Consider the following 21,858-nt stretch of genomic DNA (forward strand, 5'->3'; position numbering starts at 1 on the left):
TGTGGTGGTATTAGGTTGTGGTTTTGAAGGAGCCATTAGTGCATTATTTTGGAAGCAGTGTCACTAAAGCACTGCGCGAACACAATATGTTTAATTCCTCTCATCTAATGGCGCTGCTGCCATTGGTTGAATTAGGTATGGCTGAGAGGAAGACAGTCACTGAGTTTGTCCTAGATTTCACTGTGTAGGATTTTTATTGCACTCGACCAGGAGCCTTTGGGTTCTGTCGCAAACAATTAATCTCACGGTGTAAATCATCTTATTTTGTTTGTGATGACTCAAATTTAGGTCAGATATGCAAAGTCAGTGGGATTTTTTAGACAGTGAATACAAATCAAACGGGAGGATAGCTGGCATTGGTGTGCTCTGCTATATTTTTATGTTTCAGCTGAGACATTTGGTTGCATTTCCACGAAATTAAAAGACTCTAAAATGAAAAGTTATACAACACAGTCTACCCTCCCAAAAACCTTTAACCGTACTCCCTTCAGAATGAATTTTGTTGCTGGCTCAACAGGCCTTTCTCCCCATGAGCCATGTCAGGGACGCTTCTGCTGTCTCTGGCATCATGTATCCTGCTCCAATGTGCAGCTGCATAAGGATCCCTGGGCTTTGTTATTACCTCCATTTGCTGCTGCCAACAATAACCACTGCGTCGTGTTTTAAACATCTTATTTTTCTACAGCATAATGCTTGCCAAGATCTCTGGCTCACAGAGCTGTTCAAGTGTTTGGGGAGGCGAGGAATGACAGAGACAGCGTGGTGGTGACCTCAGACCTGGGCTGCGGCATGCTAATGTCGTGTCCTCTCTCCTTGTGTGGAGAGTGAGGACTGGGGACTGAACAGACCGTGATATATTTAAGGGGCTGTATTGAACTTTTTGGAAGAAACATGGGGTTGTTAGAACTAAACAAGCGACTTGAGCGCAGGGTGAAGCCCTGAGCAGACACCGGGGTGGTAACAGTTGACTGACATGGTCACATTCCAGAGCAGCTGCCTGGAAAGGATAGGTGATCTAGATAGAAAGCAGATGGGATCCCTCCATCCCCACTCACCATGATGGCATGATGAAGCAATAGGTTACAGACACTGTCTTTTCTCTCTCTCTCTCACTCTGACAACAGTGTCATCATTTTGTGACTTAAACACCATCTGCCAAACTAACAGATTAACACCAAATTTTTCTCTCTCTTTTTTTTTCTTTTTTATCGCCTGCATGTTGTCTGCTGTCTGATCTGCTCCCCTAAGAATGAATAGAATGTTCCACTCGTGGCAATGTATTGTTGCTATGAATAGACGCAGTTCAAAATGGGTCGATTTATAGTTAAAGCACTCATCTGTGCAGCGTATTGCCAGAAGGAGAGTGTATGTAAGCATGCTGTCATCCAGTAACAGATTTGTCTCTGGAGATCTGCCCTTAACCAAACGGCTTCTCATTTGTATGTGGCAAAGTGGGACAAAAAAAAAATGGCACAAGGCAAATTTGATCTGTAATGGTAATGTTTGTCTATTTTTTCTGTATCGGGCCAAATCCAAGAAAAGGCAATGAAACAAAGACTTTCAGAGGGCCACAATTCAGTTCATCTCAGTGTGTGTTGTGCCTTATCCCAATGAACTCTGTGCAGTGTTAATTTTATGTATCATTTGAGGAGGCTTGTTGTACTGAGCACTTGGGCACTTAACACTGCTGACAATAAATTCAAGGAGGACAGTGAAAGGATTCCTTTGTTTCTGTTAGATTTAGTCGCTCTCATTAAAGCACAAAGGAAAACACAGTGAGCAGCTAGTGTACTGAAAGGATGTGGATCTCCACAGAGAGTGAGGTATATAATCACAGTACCTCAGTGTCGCTGCTACAGGAAGCAATCGCAGAATTGCTTAGAGTATTATGAATTTTATGTAGATTATGTTATGTCAGTTATTAATTGTATATTGCATTGCAATATAGATAGTAAAAATCTTGTTTCAAAAAGAAATTTTGATAATCAGCAATTCCTTTAAGGACTTTTTCAAGCTTTTATTTGTTCATTTATTTAATTTTGGAGTGAACATCTTTTATAAAGTCAATATTTTTAGGCTCTAGGAAACAGTGGTGGATATTTACAGACTATCGCCCCTAACCGGTCACGGCAGGTGGCTGCCCCTCCCTGAGCCTGGTTCTGCTGGAGGTTTCGTCCTGTTAAAAGGGAGCTTTTCCTTCCCACTGTTGCCAACTACTTGCTCATAGACAGTTGTTTGCTGTTGAGGTTTTCTGTGTATTATTGAGTCTTTACTTTACAATCTAACAACAAAGATAAATTAAAATTAAATGTTGAAGTGATTATATAGCTATTATGTTGCCTATTTTCTGTTTGATATAATCAAAGAACCCGTTGTCTAGGTGATTGTGGGCAGCGTTGTCCTGTTTTCATGTTTCATTCTAAAAAACAGTTTTAACCTGATTTCAGCATGGTTTAAAAGGTTCTTACTTCCCCTTCTAGACATTTTAATGCCTAAAAACTTCAAAGCTGGTATGTCCTGACAGCTCTTGATCTGACTCTCCTGCAATTTTAAGTAAAATCCCATCCCACCTCACCCTGGCCTCTCCTTCCTGAAGTATGGACACAGGTTGAAAATGTGAGGTAGTAAGTCTTAAGTCGTAAGGAGTAAAATTACAATCCATTTCTGAAATTCAATTAAATCAAAGTTAAGACTCTTAACTTGAAGATACAATTTGATTATGAGCAGTAAAATCAACTAAAAAAAAAAAAAAAAAAAAAAATAGCACTCAGCATTTCCACCACATCCCAACAGTGCTCTGTTGGAGTGTGGAGGTCATTTGAGTACAGCAAACTCATTGTCACGTTCAAGAAACCAAGTTGAACTTTCTGATATGTCACAAAGTTCAAATCTGTGGTCTCTAAATGATACTCACTTGATACTAAGAATCCCAAAGTGTGCCAAGGAAATATCACTTTCCACTAAAACTACCACCAGCTTCATTTGTTAATAAAAGGCAGGATGGATCCATGTTTTCATGGTGTTTATTCAAAATTCTGACCCAACCGTCTAAATGGTGTAACAAAATCTGAGGCTCATCAGACCAGGAAACATTTTGCAATCTCATATTATTACATTTTCATGAGCTCATGAGAACTGTACCTCAGTTTCCTGTTCTTAGCTGACAGATGTTGCACCTGGTGTGGTGTTCTGCTGCTATAGTTCCTCTGCTTCAAGTTTCAGCTTGTTGTGTGTTTAGATGATGACACTATTCTGAATGCCTGGGTTGTAACCCAGGAATTATTGAACAATTTCTGTCAGCTCACACTAGTCTAGCCATTCTCCTCTCAATATAACCTGACTGATGTCAGGCAATTTCAGCCGATGCTTACTGGATATGTCCTCTTTTTCAGACCTTTCTCTGTAAACCTCAGAGATGGCTGTGTGGGAAATCCCAGCAGATCAGCAGTTTCTGAAATACAGAGATCACCTGATCTGGAACCAACAACCATGCCATGTTCAAAGTGACTTAAATCCCTTATTTTCAGCACATCTTCTTGACCATGTCTAAAATGCACAAATATTTATATAGGTGATATAGGTGGTAAATACATTACTTCAGTAAAAATGGTAATGATTTTCTGTTCTCCTTAATGGTGACGAACTTTATTGGTAATCCATTGAGACTTCAGCAACCTCAATAACTCAGTCTCAATTGTCTTGGCTGGAGATCTCGATGACATATGACTACAGAAGCCCCTGCCATCAATAGTGGTACTCTGCGATGTCACCGTGTGCATGCGTGAAGAAATGGCATGGGTCAGACAGAGAAGCCACTTGCCTTGGACAATGGGTTCCCAGTGTCTATAGCTGTGAATGCTATTATTCAGACACATTAATAATCTCTTTTTCCTCACAAAGATTCAACGTTCTGATTATAATGGCTTTATGCAGTGTCAATCTTTTAACTTTGGTACGTATTCAAGCATCGACCGTCCTTAGCTAGGCCCCGTTTATGATTGTTAGCTACAGGATTGTGGAAACAAAGCCCTTCATATTGCCACTGCCACTGGGGGAGCGTAAAAGCACTTCATTGGTGACTCGAGGGAGCTGCTTAAACTTTGTTAGCCAGAGCAGACAGTTCGAACCGCAGGACGCAGCATCCCGCTCTGGTTTGGTTCTCGTTTGTATCTTTTTAAAACCGACGTGAGTACAACTTCTGGCAAATTGTTGTAGAGAGTTTGTTTGGGTGTACTTTGCAGTGGCAGCACTGTTTCTTTAAGGATGCTGAGCTGAGTATGGGAACAGCTGAAAGGTGAGCAGAAATGCATCATCCAAACATAATGCAGGGTTTTGTTATATTTATAGAATGAAAAAAAATGCTTTTACTGGCTTTTTTCTTTTTGTCACTCCTTTGTATGTTTATGTAAAGCTGACTTGAGAAGAAGAATTTGCTTCTGTGGCTGCAAATCTGACCGATGTGTTAGGAGAGACTGAATGAAGTGACAGTGGAAAGATGTGTGTCCTCACAGACTGTAGAAAGCAGAAATAAATTTGTTTTTACTGATTATAAGAAGGATTTTGACCTTGTATTAGTAGTATGAGCACCACTTTCAGTTTTTATGCTGCTGGGTTAATTGGTTTAATTAAATTTCTCTCCCTCTTACCCCTCCCTGACACTCACATCTGTACACACCCATAACATTAACCACTTTCATTCTGATCTCTCCCACAGCACAAAGAGAAAAGAAAAGTTGGCTAATCAAGACACTGCACAGAGGGAACCAAATTCCTGCACAAACATGGCAGACCAGAAGTAAGTCGTTTTAGCTGTAGTATATGACACTACAAGTGCTTCCAGTCCACAGTTTTGTGTGTGGGATGTGTGCGTGTTTTATACACTCTTGTTTCTTGATTTGTGTGACACTGAATTCCAGAGATCTATTTATAACTCTCACTTCTCTACCAGAACCGTGATGTCTGCCCATTCACAGGCAGTGTGAGCACTTTTTTTAAACTGCACTTTATCTTAGAACAGATTTATTTTTCCAGAAAATCCTCCTCTTCCTTTCTGGTATCCATGTTTAGGCTGTACGTTTCTTTCCTCTCTTATCCGATGATTGTGATCAAATCCATGAGCTTTTCTTGTAAATGGAAAATATTACAGGGAATTGTGACTATTCACAAGTCTGCTTAGAAAAGAATAACTTCAGTGCATGTACACTTGATCTCAGTAGCAGTAAACTTCCTTTTATACTTCTGACATCACATGGATAACCCGATTATTTGCTATTTTACCTTCCAGAGACAACATAGACGATTTTAAAGTCCAGACAGCTAAGCACCCTAATATGACTTCGGCCCCATTACGGCCGCATAGTGAACACTCTAAAGACCGGGCATCCAAGAGGCTTTCGACTGAGTCCAATGGGACTAGCGACGGTGGTGTCGGGTCATCTACACCAGTGGAGATTACTGCTTTGGAAGAATCATTTCGACGCTTCGCCATCCACGGCGACACTCGTGCAACCGGCAAGGAGATGCACGGCAAGAACTGGTCCAAGCTCTGCAAGGACTGCGGCGTGATCGACGGCAAGAACATCACCCTCACTGACGTGGACATCGTCTTCAGCAAAGTCAAGTAAGAAAGACACCGACATTATTGCACACTAAGGATACAATTTCAGTTTGGATTAGTAGAAAGTCTTTTCCATCATATTTGGGTTTTACCTTCCAATTTGCAATTGATTGTTTAAATCACTTAGCTGTTGTGTCGCGACAGAAGCACATATTTTATTTATTGCATTTGTCATTTTGTAGATGATTGTTGGTAGAGAATTGCAAACATTTAGAATTGTGGTTCAAAGAACATAAAACTGAAAACTATTTCGTTTCTGTTTCAGAACATTTCAAAGAACTAAATTAATGTTTTTAGCAGGTATCAACCTTATTGTACAGTAACTATGAACACATGAAGGGCATCTAGCTATTATTAAACTAAACTTTAGTCATTAATAAGTAAGTCAGTCACGATCATCAGTTTATAAAGCCATCAAAATATCATAAACAACTCCAAGGCTCGGTTTAGCAGTTTCTGAATTTCATGTTCTGTTTCAGAACACGCTGTTCTTTCTTTTATTAAGGAGACTTGTAGTATTCGGTTGGTCAAAAACAGCAGCTAGAACAAAATGCCAGGATGGCTCATCTTATATTTCCTCAGGCTGGGCTGATTCACCCTTTACTGTGACCTCAATATTATTTCGCCATGGGAGTGAAAAAAAAAAAAGTCTTCTGCACAGCTGTGCCCATGTTTACCAAATGCACCGAAAATCCGGATGCTGTCTAGGCTGGTAACACTTTTAAGGTGAGCGTACATGTGATCCACGCCACATTAAAAATGAATATTGTTCCAGTGTTGTTCACACATAATACAGGACTTGTGTGCAGTAGCACAGAGTAAAGCTGATGTAAGGAGCGGGGTTTTTACAGCATTGGTTTGTGCGACCGTGCGCATGGTTATTTTGGAGTTTTCATTCATATACAGAGAGGCTTTGAACTTGTTTCATCCTGGTTGAATGATCTGAATAAGGATTATTACGCAAGACGGCACCAGAATTGCGGAGTACGGCTGGGAGCCACACTTCCTTGTGTCTACAAGAATGGAGAGAAAAAAGATCTACTCGGGAATCTCACGTTGATTTAGCAGATTTTCCATCTTCTACCTGCATATAACTGTAGTCCAATCTAAGTCATTTTTCATATACATTTACTGGAAGAGATTCCAAGATTATACAGAAATACACTGTTAAACACATGGATGGATATTGAAATGCACCTATCACTCTCTTAGTCTGTCCACTTCACAAAGTTGTCTAAAGATGGAAATGGGAGGGTGGAAAAAATGGGTAATCCTGTCCGATTTCAGGTAGACTTAGTCCAAAATAATATTTTCTTTGAGCACGAGCACAGCAGCGAGAATAATGGCGAATCAGTCATAATACATTCAATGCATTTAAGAGTTTTAAGAGCATTAATAAAATATTCCTTCCTATTTCAGCTGTCTGTTTATACAACAAACAGAAGAATCATTTTTCTGAGCCAACCACATCGACACCTTTGCTGCTGGCATGGCAATTTGTGTTTACATTTACAAATATTTTTCTGGACAGAATGAACTTAGACTGTGAGTCTTGTTTACATCCAGCTCTACTGGTGAGCAGTATTTTGAAGTGTGCAAATAATATGATGGCCCAAATTTTAAGGAACAAAGTACGCCCAATGGCTTTTTGCACATTTTTCTTACAAGTAATTCTGTGTAGTCTCATTAGGTCTCTGGATATGTGTGTGTTTGGTGTGTGAATTTACAGGTGCCGTCATCTGATTCCCTCGGGTTCTAATCCCAGGTGGTGCAGCAGGCAATTCTTTCAAGACTCACAGCTCTGGAGTGTGATCCAGAAAATATTACTGTAAAATGTGAAAAAAAACCCCACACATGTGGTGTTTGTATACCTAGGCGTCACCGACAGTATAAACAGAGATACAGTTCTGGGGGAAGGGCCCTTTTTCATGTAGTTTTTGACTCCAGGCACAGCTGAGTGGGGGAGGGCTGGCATTGCAAGAGATGCAGATCATCACTTTCCTTTTAATCAGTGTTGGAGAATGCATGCAGGAAAATTAAAGATCTTAATGAGGACTGGCAAATTACAGCATGGCCCAGTGACTCATTATTTAGTCTGAATATGGAGGTCTGCTGCACCACATTAGGTCTCTGCTATGCTATGCGCCTGCTTGGAACCAGAATGCTACAACATAATCTGAGATAGATTCATTAATTTGTAACGACATCTTATTTCCAGGGCTTTGGTTGTATTTCCCATAGCCTGTATATAAAAGATGGGTATAGCCACCAAGTCAGAGAGTAGTTTCTAAATGTTTTGAGGCCTCGATCATTCTTGCACCATGTTTTTTGTTTTTTAAAGCGAGGGATGGGACCATATTGGGATAAAGTTTGTAGTATTTTTATGTTTGTGTAGATACTAAACTACCCAAAGTGAAGAACTTTGCGGATGCAACTCACGCAGATGTGTGTAGTCCTTAAAAAACCCCACCGGCACATAGCTTGATGTGCTATGTGTAGATCAAATACTGATTGACTGAAAAGTAGGTCTGAACATGAAAGATAGTGAAAGCAGCTTTTTGTTTTTAGGCCTTTTTGTCTTTATTAGATGAAGAGATGAGATGAAGTGGGGAGAGAGAAGCAAGCGCTTCGTGTTGGAGTCGAACCTGGGCTACTGCATTTAGCCCTGCAGCATATGGTTGCTTGTACCTAAAAAGGGGTTCATCACAAAGAGGTAAAAGCATAAAAAAAAGAAAAGAAAGACCAGTAAAGCAGCATGAGAGGCACGTTTTGAATTTAACACTGTTTTTGGTCTTTTTCGTGGCTGGCTGAAGGACAGGCAACAGCAGAAACAAGACTAACGTACAGACAGGTTGTTTCCAAAGACTCTATTCAAAAGGCTAACATAGCTACCGTGACATCATCCATAGGCATCTGATAAGCCTTGAGATAAGTGGTTCTCGTTTTCATAAAAGAGGATGTGAGGTGCAGTTCTGACTGTGAAACTGCTCATGCATTCCCTAACGACTTGTCAGTCGCAATTCATTAGCCAATGTACATGCCACCGATAACCCTCCCTTTTGATACATAGTATAACCAAGATTTACAAAACAGACTTAATTTTTATCAAGTGGCTCAGACCATAAACCCAGCAGGGAAGTATTTATAGAGATCAAGTCAGAGAGCCATTTTTCGCATAGGACTGGAAGTCTTTTTGCAACCACAGCTATCGCCATGTGGTGTCCTTCAGATACGAATGCAGGTTTAAGGCAACTTACATTGGTTGCATTGTGCAAGCATTGGTTTATAACAAACAGACAGTTGTTATAAAGGGAGACTTGGCTATAGAGTTAAAAACTGCGTTTTCACAAGTCTGTAACCACAGTTAGCCAGTTTGGCATTTTCACACTGAAGCCTGAGTGGTTTGACTTACTGTTGGAGCCAGCCTCAAGTGGCCTTTACAAAAAAATTGGCGCAGATGTTGAATTCATGTTTCATCCCTGGAAGTCACTGCTTGGTTTCCTTATTAGTGAATGTGATCATGGGTAATACATTCAGTCCATATGCATCATATATTCCAAATGGCTGATATATGTCAACAGAGAGCAGGTCAACTATCAGTGTCCCTGCCAAAAATAAGTTAAAATGACCCTCTGACTTCTGTCCTTTTCAACCTCATGACAGCCTCGTTAGTTTCTCATCTTCTGTTTATTTGCACAGATTAGCCTTTTGTATTCTGTGAGGAACTGAACCGGTCAGTGTGGGGAGGTCTGCAGAGAGGAAACACAGCTATGTTCCTTGCACAGGAATGGCAGTTTAAAAGTCCAGTTTCCCCTCTGACAATAGACAGCATGGAACATACTCGGGGGGAATGAAGCTCCCAAATGTTCAACACTGATGGATTGCCCAAACAAAACCAGTCACTGAACAAGTGAAATTAATAATAAACCAAAACATCTCTGTTTACTGTAGCTTGTTTCTATGGCAGCAGGTTGCCAGGGGAGACTGTGTGCTTTATAGGCTGTTGTTTAGGTGTTTAAGTTTATCACCACAGTGATAGCAGTTTGTGTTTGTGTTGCTATGAACTTTTCACATGGAAGTTAAAAATGGCAAATGGCCATTTAAACAAGTGGAGCAATTTGAGATGGAGAAAAATTGACGTGATGCAGGATTTTCAGTTCATACAAGCGGTTTGATCCTCAGATAAACGAGAAGTCAACACCCTTCCAGATACATGGCTGAACTTAGCAGACAGCTACAGTCAAACACATTTGGGTCTAAGTGCATGAGCCGAACACATTATGATGGATGATTTTAAGAGACGGCCTCAAATGCGAGCTACACTCTGTGGAGTTGCTAAGGCGACACATAAGTACTGAGACACACTGGGAGACGTGAAAGTTTTCCCATTGTTTATCTCAATAGGATACCATCTCCATGCTGTCTTACATCTGCCACATTAAAGTGATCACACATGGCTGAGTGTAGACTGTGGACTGTCATCTTAACCTCAAACTGCTCTGAAACACATTAGTACTTGGTACTATGGAGGACCTAAATTCTCAAAAAAGTCAATAAGAAAATGACCATGCACCAGGAAAAATAAGTCAATGTAAGTATTTGTTTAAAAAAATTCATTTAAAAGTTTTATTTTTTCATTCATCTGCTTTTATATTAATTTCCCAATTAGCTTACTTTCTTGTTTAACACTACAGGCTATTTTCAGCTAGACTGGCTCATTTCACCTGACTTGTAACCATTTCTGTTGAAAGTCTTTGAATGACCAACCAAAAGGACCAAAGGTGAATCAACAACACTGTGACTGATAGCTCCTTTATTACCATACTGAAGCAAAATATGCCAAGGGGAATAGCAAAATAAAATAATGAATAAATAGGAAATGCAAAACTAAAATACTACAGGTATTTTAGCCCTAGCAGGTCTTAACATGAGGTAAAAAATACAGCCTCAAATGAACTATAAAACATGACATATCTCATCGTGTCATTATTTATTTAAGAAAGGGCCAGGATGGATGCAAGTGTTTGAAACTCTACACCCTCCCTGCTTTCATAAGAATTAAAAGAGTAAGGTGCTGGTAATCAAATGCACTTGATAACAGATCATGAGCAAGTATGACCACCTCCATAAAAGCAGAAGTTTGTTGTTCTGGTGCATTCAAATGTGTTACCACAATGCCAAGGAATGCACAGCTTAGGTTTGTAAAAATGGATCTGGACAAACTGTCTGGACCTTTGGATAGATGAAACCAAGGTGGAAATCTTTGGCCGTAATTCACAGCGCCAAACTAAACACAGCACATCAGCACAAATACCTCATACCACTTGCTACCATACTTTTAGATGGGTTTGACTTTGGGCTTAATTTTTCAGTTGTCGGCTCTGTGGCACTGTGCAGTCAGTGAGTGGACCATGAAATCATCTGTAAAATAAACTAATCTAGAGGTAAATGTGCAGCCATCTGTCTGACAGCTAAAGTTTAGCAGAAACTAGGTCATGCAAAGGGACAATGTTCCTAACCACACTAGCAAATCTACAAGAGACTGGCTGAAAAAGTCAAATGCCAGACTTTCAACCCAATTGAAATGTTGTGGTGGGACCTTGAGAGAGCTGTACATAAACAAATGCCCGCAAACCTCAATGAACTGAAGCAACATTGTCAAGATAAGTTCCTTCACAACGATTTGAGAGACTGATAAGGTCACACAGAAAAACGATTACTTCAAATTGCTTTTCCTAAAGGTGGTTTTACAAGATATTGAAGCCTGGGGTGTGTACTTGCTTGCTTTGATGTTTTGGCTTAGGTTTTGTTAATTCAATAATGATTTGGTGTAATACATCATGTATTGCTGTAAATCTTCAGTGTATTTAGGGTATTTACCTAATTTTAAGGCCTGGTAAGGACTAGATCATCTTTTTCCTATGACTATACTTTTCGGGGTTAGGTAATATACTATAAAGGTGTTGAAACTCCTACTTAAATATCCGTTCTTTCCTCCTATATTACAGGAAGAAATCCAGTCGCACCATCATATTCGATGAGTTCAAGGTTGCGCTTGGAGAGCTGGCCAGGAAGAAGTATAAAGACAAGACTGGAGAGGAGGCTGAGGCAGAGGTGTTCCAGCTGATCGAGGGGAAGTCACCGGTCATTTCAGGAGTCACAGTAAGATTCGATCGGAAAGTTTCACAAGTTTCACAACACGTCTCCTTTTTCAGCAGTAAAAACTCAAACTTTCTTTGTGAACTTCTTCACAGAGAGCCGTCGCTTCCCCAACAGTCAGTCGTCTTACGGACACCACCAAGTTTACAGGGTCGCACAAGGAGCGTTTTGACGAAACCGGCCGCGGGAAGGGTAAGGCGGGACGAGTAGACATAGTTGACACTTCTGGATACGTTTCGGGATACAAGCATCAAGGGTCGTATGAAAAGAAGGTGACCAAACCCACTGCGGGCAGACCCGTGTGAGGGCGAAGACAAGGAAATAAACATTTGATCAACTACTAGGATGATTTTCTATTAAACGATTACTCATAGAAAGCACAAAAGCATAGGATTTCATATTTTTTCCCCATCCATCTATTTTATGTGTGCGTGTGTGTGTGAGAGCGAGCAAGCGAGAGAGATGTTTTTGAGTTCCTCTCTTCGTGAAGTGTGAGAACTGGAAAACTGTTTACATCTATTTTTACAAATTCATCACCAGCTGGTACATTCCTGTCTGATAGCAAGTTACTGCCAAACACTGAAGAGAACAAATGAGAGAAACTGCTTTGCTATGACTATTTAGGCTTTGTTGTTATGATAGGGCCTTGTATTTATTGAGCACAATGAGCAACATGCCAAGAAAAACAAAAGCGGGACAACAGTTTGGTGAATATACATTTGCACTTTTTAATAGAAACATTTGTTTCCATGTTTAGCTGATTACACGGTTTAGCTTGTTTTGCCATTTCAAAGATAATTGGCACAGGTTTTTGACAGAGATCATTGATTTTTCTCTTTCGAAACCTTAAATTCATTCAGATTTCAGCGTTGTCTGTTCGCCATCTGCACTTAGTAACTGTTTCGTCTTCATGAAATCTGCCGTTTGTTATTTTATGAGCTCACACTTGTCTTTTCAGTAATCTGCCTTTAGTTCGAACCAAGAAAATCGTTTTTTGGGGAGGTTTTTTTGTGAAAGTTAGTCACCCCTCTCAGACTAAATATTTGTGACCTTTATCATACCTTCTTGCTTTTGTAAATACATATAAAAACAAAAGCTCTCCCATGCAGAATTTAACGAGCTTACTTAAAGCTCTTAAACAAAACCTAAAAGGACTTCCCTGTTTTTTCCCTCTTAGTCTTTATCTAGCTTTATCATACCATATTTTATTTAATTATACACAAACTGTTTTGCTAACATGCATTTTAAGTAATAAATTGGTAAAGAGAAAGCTCTAACCACAGATGAGATGAGCCTAACTGTACAAGATTGTATTTTTAACATTTTACTTCCTGATCAGATTTCTATACAGTAGTTCTAATATATTTGTGGTAAGATTGTGTATATTCTAAAAAGGTTAAAGCCACATTAATTTAAGACACTGGCTTCAAGTTTTATTTTCTATTTGTATTATGTATTGCTGTACTTTGTGCATGTTATGTATATTGCATTTGATTCAGCAGCATATAGATGACGGTAGGAGTCTGTCATATTATATTGGAACTGCTGTGCCTGGTGTAGGAAGAGACTACTGGGTGGACAACATTGTGTTGTTAAAAAAAAACATTAAGTAATGAAATTGTGAGACGACAAAATCTTGTATTGTTTGAAATCAATATGTATGAACCTGTACGTGTACAAAGTCAGCTAATGCTCTAATATTTGTTGATAAAAATCTCCTAATGCGCACAGTCATCCAAGGCACAGATTTAACTGAAGAAAAAACAAACAAACGCAGGGATTTTAATGTTTCCTTACACACTGTATCAGAAAAAGGGAAAATTGCAAACGAGTATTATACTTTTGTAGAATATTTTTCCAGCAGAATGACAGATTCATGTCACACACTACTTGTAGCCTCAGCTGATGAAGACTCGTGCATCAAGTGCAAAACTAGCAGCTATCAGTGTGTTTTTGTAGCTTGAGTATGATCCGTTTTCTGTGCTTAATGCCAAATACTGTGCACCTTTTAATGTGGAGAAACAATATTGTCCTTTTTTCCTTCAAATAACTTGTAATGTACTATTATGCCCCAGTGCATGCAGTGTGTTTTCTGTTTGTTTTTTTGTTCTTGTTCTTTAGATCTCTTAAAGTGTGTTCATGATTTGTAGTGCATTATTGAAAATTAAAAAAAGAAAAAAAGAAACCATGCACGCACACCCTGGAACCTCTGCTGAGTAGGTTTTGGAGTGTCTGTTGAAACAGTAGTTATGTTCTTGCTTTCTTTTCTTTCTTTTTTTGTGGAGTTTACTCCCTACAAGTAGTACCAACCAACGATCTGTAACATTCATATAAAAAGAAAAAGAAGACATTCAGCTTGTGTAGCATCCAAACCTCTAACCTGGTTTGCCAGGGCTTGATTTAGTGTTAGCAAGAGGAAAGTGCATGTCTGCCTGCGCATCTCTCCAGCCCGAAGGCAGAGGTATAAATAAAGTCACAGTGCAGCTGGAATCTAGATGCATTCATTCCACTGCGGCGTGCAAAGCAGATGGAGACTGACCTACAAACAGAAAAAAAACTAAAAAAGGAGCCAAAAGAGAGACGATCCCGCCACAGATCCAGGAAATGCATTATGACCTTTTCACTAACACCCCCCCAGAAAATCATTTGTTAATACAACAGCCCTGTCACACACTCATACACAAAGCTTCCTGAATGAATTGCCTTTCCCCGTTACTGTTTACATCGAGTAAATGCAGCTTATGCACATTTTTTTAAATAATAGAAACATTTATAAAAAAATTAAAAAAAAGGTATAGCACTTACTACAATTTTGCAGTAATCTGCAGTAATTTTAAAAATGAAATAATTTAAGCAGTTTATATTTGCTGGCACATGCTAATATGACGGTCGGCATAGTCCTGCTTTGATATTTTTATCCTGGCATGCATCTCTTTGTTCAAATTCTGCATTAATGTTCCCCACTTCCCTTCAGCTCTGCTAACAAGCATTCATTTGTAGCCACCAGAGACCTGCAGAACACAAACACAGGCACATTTAAATCACAAAACCAGCCAACAAGGGGGTGAGTTGAGATTGAGATTACATCAGTTTACTCACACTGAGCATGTAGGTACAACAAAATCAACTGTCAGCACTAATACAGCATTATCTTCTTACCTGTGGCTTTCTTGCAGCATATCTGAAAGTTCTTTGACTTTCTCAGCTTCCTGCACTTTCTTCCTCAGCCCCTCGATCTCTTTCTTCAGTTCCTCTACTTCGGCCTGAGCTTCTAAACACAAACTGGGACACTTAGTAGGGAAAGCAGCATGTTCGCTTATGTCACAGTGGCAAGTACACCCACCTCTGATCTGAGACACATGTGAGCTTTTCATCATAGACTTCAGATATTGGCGTTCTAACTTGATGAGCTGCTTCTGCAGAGCAACGTTTTCCTCTAAAACGACCCTCAGCTGCTCGTTCAGTTTGCCCTGTGTTAGAGTGAACACTGTGAATAAAGTTTACTCTTATGGTTCTCTAAAGCTTGGTGTTGTGTTTGAGCGGTGGATCAACTCACCACCGCTCTCCGAGCTTCCTCCAGCTGAGCGGAGAGGTTGTGCACTTCAGTTTTGTGCTCTTCCTCTCGTGCTGCCGCTTGAAAGCGAAGCGCATCAGCTTCCCGCCGTAAGGTCCTGACCTCAGTTTCCCGACTGGAAATATCGCTTTCCATCATGGAGAGGATCTGGACTGCCTGAGCTGAGGCCAAAAATAGAGATGATAGGAAGACATTCGTTATCTCAGGCTTCTGTAATCAGATAGCGCATTCCTCAAAACCAAAAGTCCAAACTTACACAGGAAGTTGTTGTTTTGATGCAGTGACCTCTCCCCCGTCCAGTGTTTGTCCACGAGGTTGAGGAGCATCTCCAGGGGTTTCCTATAACTACCCTGGGAAGAGAGTTCAGAGATTCCATGAATAGATGTGCAAAGGAAAACCCTGCAGATGAATGAGGAATGATTCACGATGTCATTTGCAAATCAGTAAGAGGATCGAAATAGCTGCCAACCTTTTTTTTCTTCTCAGCTTGCCCAGGCTGGCTGGAGCTCCCGTCTGTTTTGTTGAAGCTGGAGTAGGTTAGTCGTGGAGGATGCAAGATGGGGTTAAAAGGGTCAGACAGATTCAAACCAGGGCGTCGTGGACTGGGAGGCCGGATATTAATAAATGAGGAACTATGACGGAGGCTTTCATCTGGGAAAAATTACAAAATGTGGAATGAATAAAGAAATCATAGCTCAGGGATTTTGTTAAACACAAATTTATTTCCTACCTGGATTTGGGGTAAAATGCCCTTTAGCTGGATGTCTGGTTTGTTTGGGAGAGTCCTTTTGCTTTGGGTTTCCATGAGCAGGTCTACGTTGCTCTATGTAGGGGCCAAAGGACACTTTTGGTCTTTCAGGCACTTTTATTGAGGTGCAGCTTTTTTGATGAGACAGATCTTTCATCTGTGACCCTTTGGACTCAGTGTTATCTGACGAGTTACATGTGGCACACACACATAAAAAAAAATCCCAGTGATATTAATCGACCTTTGACAAGCACGTTGTGTTAAAAAAAAACCACAGGAAAAGCGTTATGTCGCCACCTAGTGGTGATTATACACACTGTCACACGTTGTTTTCATAATTGCTTACTGATAAGGATTTCTTACCTTCAAAGAAAGCTTTATTCTCATAATAATTCTTCTGCAATCTCAATTCTAATAAGATACTGACATAGAAAAAAAACTGCACTCTCCTAAACTAGAAAAATAGGCTTACCAGTTTTAGTGAGTGGATACCTGAGGATGGATTTAGCAGTTTCCTAAAAATAAGAACAGAGCTACTTCATAATGAACTTTTATACTGTTAATGTTATTTAATCTATAGTAACAATAAAAGCACCTGTTTGGGAGTTGAGCTCATCTGTTTTCTAAAATCTTCAGAAACTTTCTCTTTGAAACCTGAAACAGTGGATGGTTTGGATTTATCAGAAGTTAAAACAAAGAAACATGAATTAGTCAGGTTTGATTTTGATTTTTGGAGTTGGACATCTTACCATCGGCCTCCTTGTGAAATGAGTCAGAGACAGCTTCACTTTGCTCTCCATCATTTGTGGCAACAAAGTTCAGCTCAATATCACGAGTGTCGGTCAGGACAGAAAGGCTCTTGGTTAAGCGGTCAGTTAAAGCTGGTCTGCGATCACTGCTTCTGAAAAACCACAAATGACACAGCAAATGGTGCCGCTCGAGCAACCGAGGTTGAGAAGACTCGTCTCGCTGCATTTTCATGTGCTCCACCAGCCCGAAGATGCATAAAACTGCAACAAATCTACTTATGATTCTGATTCATAAAACTGTCAATGTGGGCACACATTTCTGTTTCTTTTTTTCTGCCAATTCAATATATGTACCCACGAAACCTCATCATTAAAAATGAAAAGGATCACTTTATAGCAATGTTTTGTCAAGCCTTACTTAATCTCCTTACTATCATTTCTCGGTAGCTGCCTGTGCTGCTGGTCTGAAGAAATTCTTGTTTTATGAACAACAGCATACACTCAATGGACACTGTATTAGGTACACCTTTTCAACTGCTTGTTAATGTAAATATCGAATCAGCTGTTAACATGGCCGCAACTCACTGGATTTATGGCTCGTGCTCAAATAAAGCTCAAATAATCTCAATCTGGTCGTGACAGTGACTTCACCTTATTGAAATGGCCTCCACAACCACCAGATCTCAATCCAATAGAACATTTGTCGGATGCGGTGGAAATGAAGAGTCACATCATGGATGTGGAGCTGACAAATCTGCAGCAGCTGTGTGATGTTATCGTGTAATATGTCCCAAAATCTCTGAAGAATGTTTCCAGCACCTCGATTAATCTGTGCCATGAAGAATTAAGGCAGTTTTGAAGGCAAAAGGGGTCCAAATCAATACTGGTAAGGTGTAACTAATAAAGTGTCCATGAGTGTATAAGAGAAAAACAGTATTTTCAAAAATATATTACTTATAAATCTGGTATCAGATCTTTATTTGACTCTTTCATCAAACAGAATGAGCTGAAGCTCATTTACATTAAGGATTTTGTGTTCAGCATACCTTCGATCATCAATCAGATTCAAAGAGAAGCTCATCTGCTGAGGAAGAAGTTCAGAAGAGAACTGCATCAAGGCAGATTTACGCTCAGCATCTCTGACTGAACAGCTATCTGTAAATCAACGAGGAGAACTTATTATTTTAAAACCTGACATGAGATGAGCAAATTCTGGGCAACAAAACAACATCTTACCTAGCTTGCGCAGGGTGGGCATGGCATGCGCCAAGTAAAGGCGGTACTGTGGATTATTTTTGGCCAGAGGGTTGAGCCTGAGGTCCAACTCTTTTAACAATGGCAGCTCAAACAGTACTTTCACTTCTTCAAGAGAAGGTATGCAGTTATAATAGAGGATCAGCCTCTGTAGCATTTTTAAATGTTGCACACCCTGAGAACAAACCAATGGAACGGTTAAGATACAGACTCTGCAAATATTATTAGTCATGCAATATATTATATTACTTGATGTACAAAATATACAGTATTGGCCGATATCAGCATAAGAACATGCAGTTTTAGTGTTCAGGGTAATCTTAGGTGTGCTGCAATAGGCTTACATGGGATTTATACTTCAGTGGGTAATTTAAACACTAGCCATAACCCCCCCCACGAAACCCTGCAGCTTCCCTAGAAATGTAACTACATGTTAGGCCAACACAGACTGCATCTACTGTGATTAGCATGTTCAACGAGGACTCACAAATGTCTTCAAATTCCTAGAGGGAGATTGCTCAAACTATCAAATAGTTTATACACCACTACTGCACTTAATCATCTATAATTATTAAACTCTGACTCGTTCTTCAGTAGTAGTATAAATTGTGAATTCCATTTAAAAAAAAAAAACCAATCTAAAACTAACCTCAACTGAAACGAGTGCATTACAGGAGAGATCCAGAGATTTCAGACGGATAAAGTTACTCAGACCATTTCCCAGGTGTCTGATCTTCTCCTCATATGTCCCCGGAAGGCTCAATGTCCGCACGTCGCCTATTTAAACAAAATTTAAAAAAGTAATAACTTTAAGATGTTATGGTGATGTGGTCTGGAGCAGGAAGCATTTATTGCTACGCTAGCTCTCGTTAGCTTATCTACTGATGCTCTGGCCTGGCAGAGTATCTAGCTACAGTACTTTCCAACAGCAAATGTCTGATGTCCCTGTCTCACCCTTAAAGTTAGCTGCTGATTACTCCTACATAGTGTATATATTAGCTTGGATGTAAAGTTACCGAGACACGGGTGTTTTAGCCTTAATCTTTCACGTATCCACTGCTCTGTTAGTGTTGTCAAACACTTCGCCGCCATACTTTTCGAAGTTCTGCTGCCTTCATGGCCTGAAAAATAAATACCGTCTTTCCTGTTTCACTTTTGTTACTGGAGGTTTTATACAAACCGTAAGTAAGTAAGTAAAATTTTATTTATATAGCACATTTCTAGATAAAAGATCACAAAGTGCTTCACAAGGTATATTAAAAAAAACCGTGAAGTATGTTCATTAACTACTACTTCTTGTTATTTGCTAAAGTTGTTAGACGTCAGTTTATTGAGAGTTTGAGTGTACATATTAAAATATAACTTTGAAAATGCAGGTTAATATTTTTTAGTTCGACCAAACATATTCAGCTAATTAATGAGAGCTTTCAGATTTTTGAAAACAAAATTGCATTGTTTCAGATATCTGTATAAAACACGGGCTCAAAAGAAGATGAGAAATAATCAAGTAATCCGTAAAGCATTTCAAACCTGGTGGTCATTTTGGTTAGAATAGTTGCAGAGTTTACGAATAGCCTTGAATGCACCATTTTGCGCCTGCGCATTGCCAAATCCTTGTTTGTCACGTGTCAAAACAAACGGCCGCTGTTCCTGCTGCAATTGTGGTTCCTATCTAAAGTTTGGTGCTGACTGTTTTCTCTGTTTTTCAGTGAAATTTTTGAAATTTTGACACCGTCTCCAGTTTTAATAGCTAACTAAAAACACGCTGATTAAGACTTTGTAATTTTCCTGGTGTTCTCTAGCCGTGTCTCCCAGGATCAATGGCGTCCTATCTAACAGAGTGGGTCACGTCATGTTTCAACATAATTTTGACAGCCACTGCACTCCACTCCTCTTACAAACTATTTAAGGTGGGTATCACTCAATGTAGTATCTGTGTGTGGACATTTAATTGTAGTAAATGAGTAGTTTCTGCTTTTATAAATGATAGTAAACTTAATATCCTTGGGTTTGGCCTTCTTTCCTCAGCTATTTCCCTTTATTTTAGTTTTCTTTTTCTTTTGCATCTAACTTTTAGCAGTAAACCGTAAATCTTTCACTTGACATTTGTGAATCTATCTATCCAGCCAGTATCAAACTTGGTCATTCTCTCTCTGCAGGTCCACAGAGCACCTTCAGTAGGCTTCTTTCTGCTTGGGATCTCTGCAGCAATTTCCCTCTTGCATCCCTCCAGCCCGTACCTAACCTCCCTGCAGAGAGAAGCAGAATGGGCTGCTGAGGTGCTGGCTCCAGTGTTGGTCTCCTTTGATTTCCTTTGGCTCAGTCAGGACCATAACACAGCACAGATTCTCCTCTGTGGTTCTTGCCTGCTGCTCGGACTCTCTGACTGGCTCTCAGGAGATACTCTCACAATTATGACTCGCTGTCTGGGCCTATCATCCCTCTCCTGCTGCCTGATGGTGTGTTTGTTTGCTGGTAATGCTTCAGGGGCCTTTGGGAGCATGGCCCTCAGCCTCCCCTTACTGCTGACTCAGAGGTTTGGAACAAAAACCTTTGCTCCTCTGCTTTTTCCAGCTGCTACAGAAGGACTGATGAAGTGGCTTTTAAAGGGGTCACTGTTGATAGGCTGTTGGGTATCAACTCTTGCTCTTGGCAAGTTTCTGTTTGATGTGACTGACCAAGCTGTCTATTTAAGTTCATAGAAATCTCTGGTATCTAGGACTGTGACAGATGTGACTGACAAACTAGAAAAATGCAGAAATCTAATATGCCTATTAATGTGTCAATATAATAAATAATAGCTCCAGTAATAGCTGGTTCAGCCTTCTCAAGGATTTGACATTTATCTTTTTCCTGCATCATCATGCAGCATTTTTATGGCTCATAATGAGCTTTTGGGGAGTAAACGAAACATGGCAGTAAGCATGTATGTAGTAAAGACAGTGAGTCTGTGTTACTTTATTTAAGTGAAATCTATGCACACTGCCTTTTGATAAAAACAAACATTATACTTGTGTAAATTAATCCCAAGTTAAAAGAACTAGTTACAAAAATCCTGTGTTGAAGGTATGTGGGGGTTTGTTGTGGGCTTGTCTCATATCTCTACCTTTTGCCTCCTTGTCTCCTCTGACCTTTGTCTACCTGCTCTGTGAGACCCATACTGTTTCTATGTGTGTGATGATGTCTTATCCTCACCTCACTAGGAGAGGAATCAAGGATGTAAGAAATAAGTTTGCGGGTGGGGGTGGGGGGTTGTTGAGGGCGGTACCAAAAAGTTAAACATGATTTATGAATTTGAAACGTATCTATTAAAAAACCCAAGAAACTGAAGGTGCCAGCTGAGGGTGTGGGAAGCTGAAACTTTTAATAGGATTTAAAAATTGGATTTTAGGGTGACTGGGATTTCCTATTCCTATTTCCTATAAAAATAAATAAGCGATATAGGGAGGTTCAGGGAAAAGCATCAGGATATGTGGTTCATCGTCTCAGAGAGCACATGTACTAAAGGAAAGCATAGTTTTAAACAGGGAAGAATATAAACAGTAATTTAGAAGAATTTCCAAACATTAAAGAAATAATTCTGGATGAAATTAAAGATGGGAAAATTCTCCAGCATGATAGTACCACAGCATGAATATTACAATAGTCCTTTTTGTAATGCTTGTTTTTGCTTGCCTCTGCATTTTCTGGAACATACAGCCAAACCAAGAGACCATGACTGAAGATACCCTTTTTGTAGAAGTCTACTTAACATATG

The 21,858-nt window shown here is 39.8% G+C and overlaps 2 protein-coding genes across 4 annotated transcripts in view; one reads left to right on the forward strand and one right to left on the reverse strand.

The window, feature by feature from the left end:
• The window catches only part of tppp (tubulin polymerization promoting protein), a 14,910-nt gene extending 946 nt beyond the window's left edge, over positions 1-13,964 (forward strand). Inside the window, exons 1-5 of one of the 3 annotated variants that reach the window (XM_005738506.2) lie at positions 3,997-4,185; positions 4,715-4,795; positions 5,285-5,620; positions 11,626-11,779; positions 11,872-13,964. In XM_005738506.2, coding sequence (XP_005738563.2) covers positions 4,782-4,795; positions 5,285-5,620; positions 11,626-11,779; positions 11,872-12,081 — 714 coding nt within the window. In that variant the 5' untranslated portion in view covers positions 3,997-4,185; positions 4,715-4,781 and the 3' untranslated portion in view covers positions 12,082-13,964. The other 2 variants (XM_005738507.1, XM_005738508.1) reach the window with 2 other exon arrangements.
• Positions 13,543-19,223, reverse strand: cep72 (centrosomal protein 72). Its single transcript, XM_005738505.1, has 14 exons — positions 19,118-19,223; positions 18,751-18,878; positions 18,084-18,276; positions 17,894-18,002; positions 16,848-16,999; positions 16,694-16,752; positions 16,571-16,613; positions 16,081-16,173; positions 15,820-16,001; positions 15,607-15,700; positions 15,333-15,511; positions 15,120-15,246; positions 14,936-15,047; positions 13,543-14,787 (listed from the first exon to the last, which is right to left on the reverse strand). Exons 1-14 carry the CDS (start codon positions 19,191-19,193, stop codon positions 14,727-14,729), a joined length of 1,608 nt encoding a protein of 535 aa, XP_005738562.1. The 5' UTR covers positions 19,194-19,223; the 3' UTR covers positions 13,543-14,726.
• Positions 19,224-21,858: the final 2,635 nt, after the last annotated feature.

The sequence above is a fragment of the Pundamilia nyererei genome, unplaced genomic scaffold (assembly GCF_000239375.1).
Source record: "Pundamilia nyererei isolate P.nyererei 1_Seehausen unplaced genomic scaffold, PunNye1.0 scaffold00084, whole genome shotgun sequence".
Lineage (NCBI taxonomy): Eukaryota > Metazoa > Chordata > Actinopteri > Cichliformes > Cichlidae > Pundamilia > Pundamilia nyererei.

Excerpts from the sequence above, each read along its gene's own strand:
- cep72 (XM_005738505.1), bottom strand. The coding sequence starts at position 19,193 with ATGGCGGCGAAGTGTTTGACAACACTAACAGAGCAGTGGATACGTGAA. Across the intron at positions 15,512-15,606 it reads TCAAAACAACAACTTCCTGT|CTCAGGCAGTCCAGATCCTC; the intron begins GTAAGTTTGGAC and ends TTTTGGCCTCAG. Across the intron at positions 15,048-15,119 it reads ACATGTGTCTCAGATCAGAG|AAGCTCAGGCCGAAGTAGAG; the intron begins GTGGGTGTACTT and ends GTTTGTGTTTAG.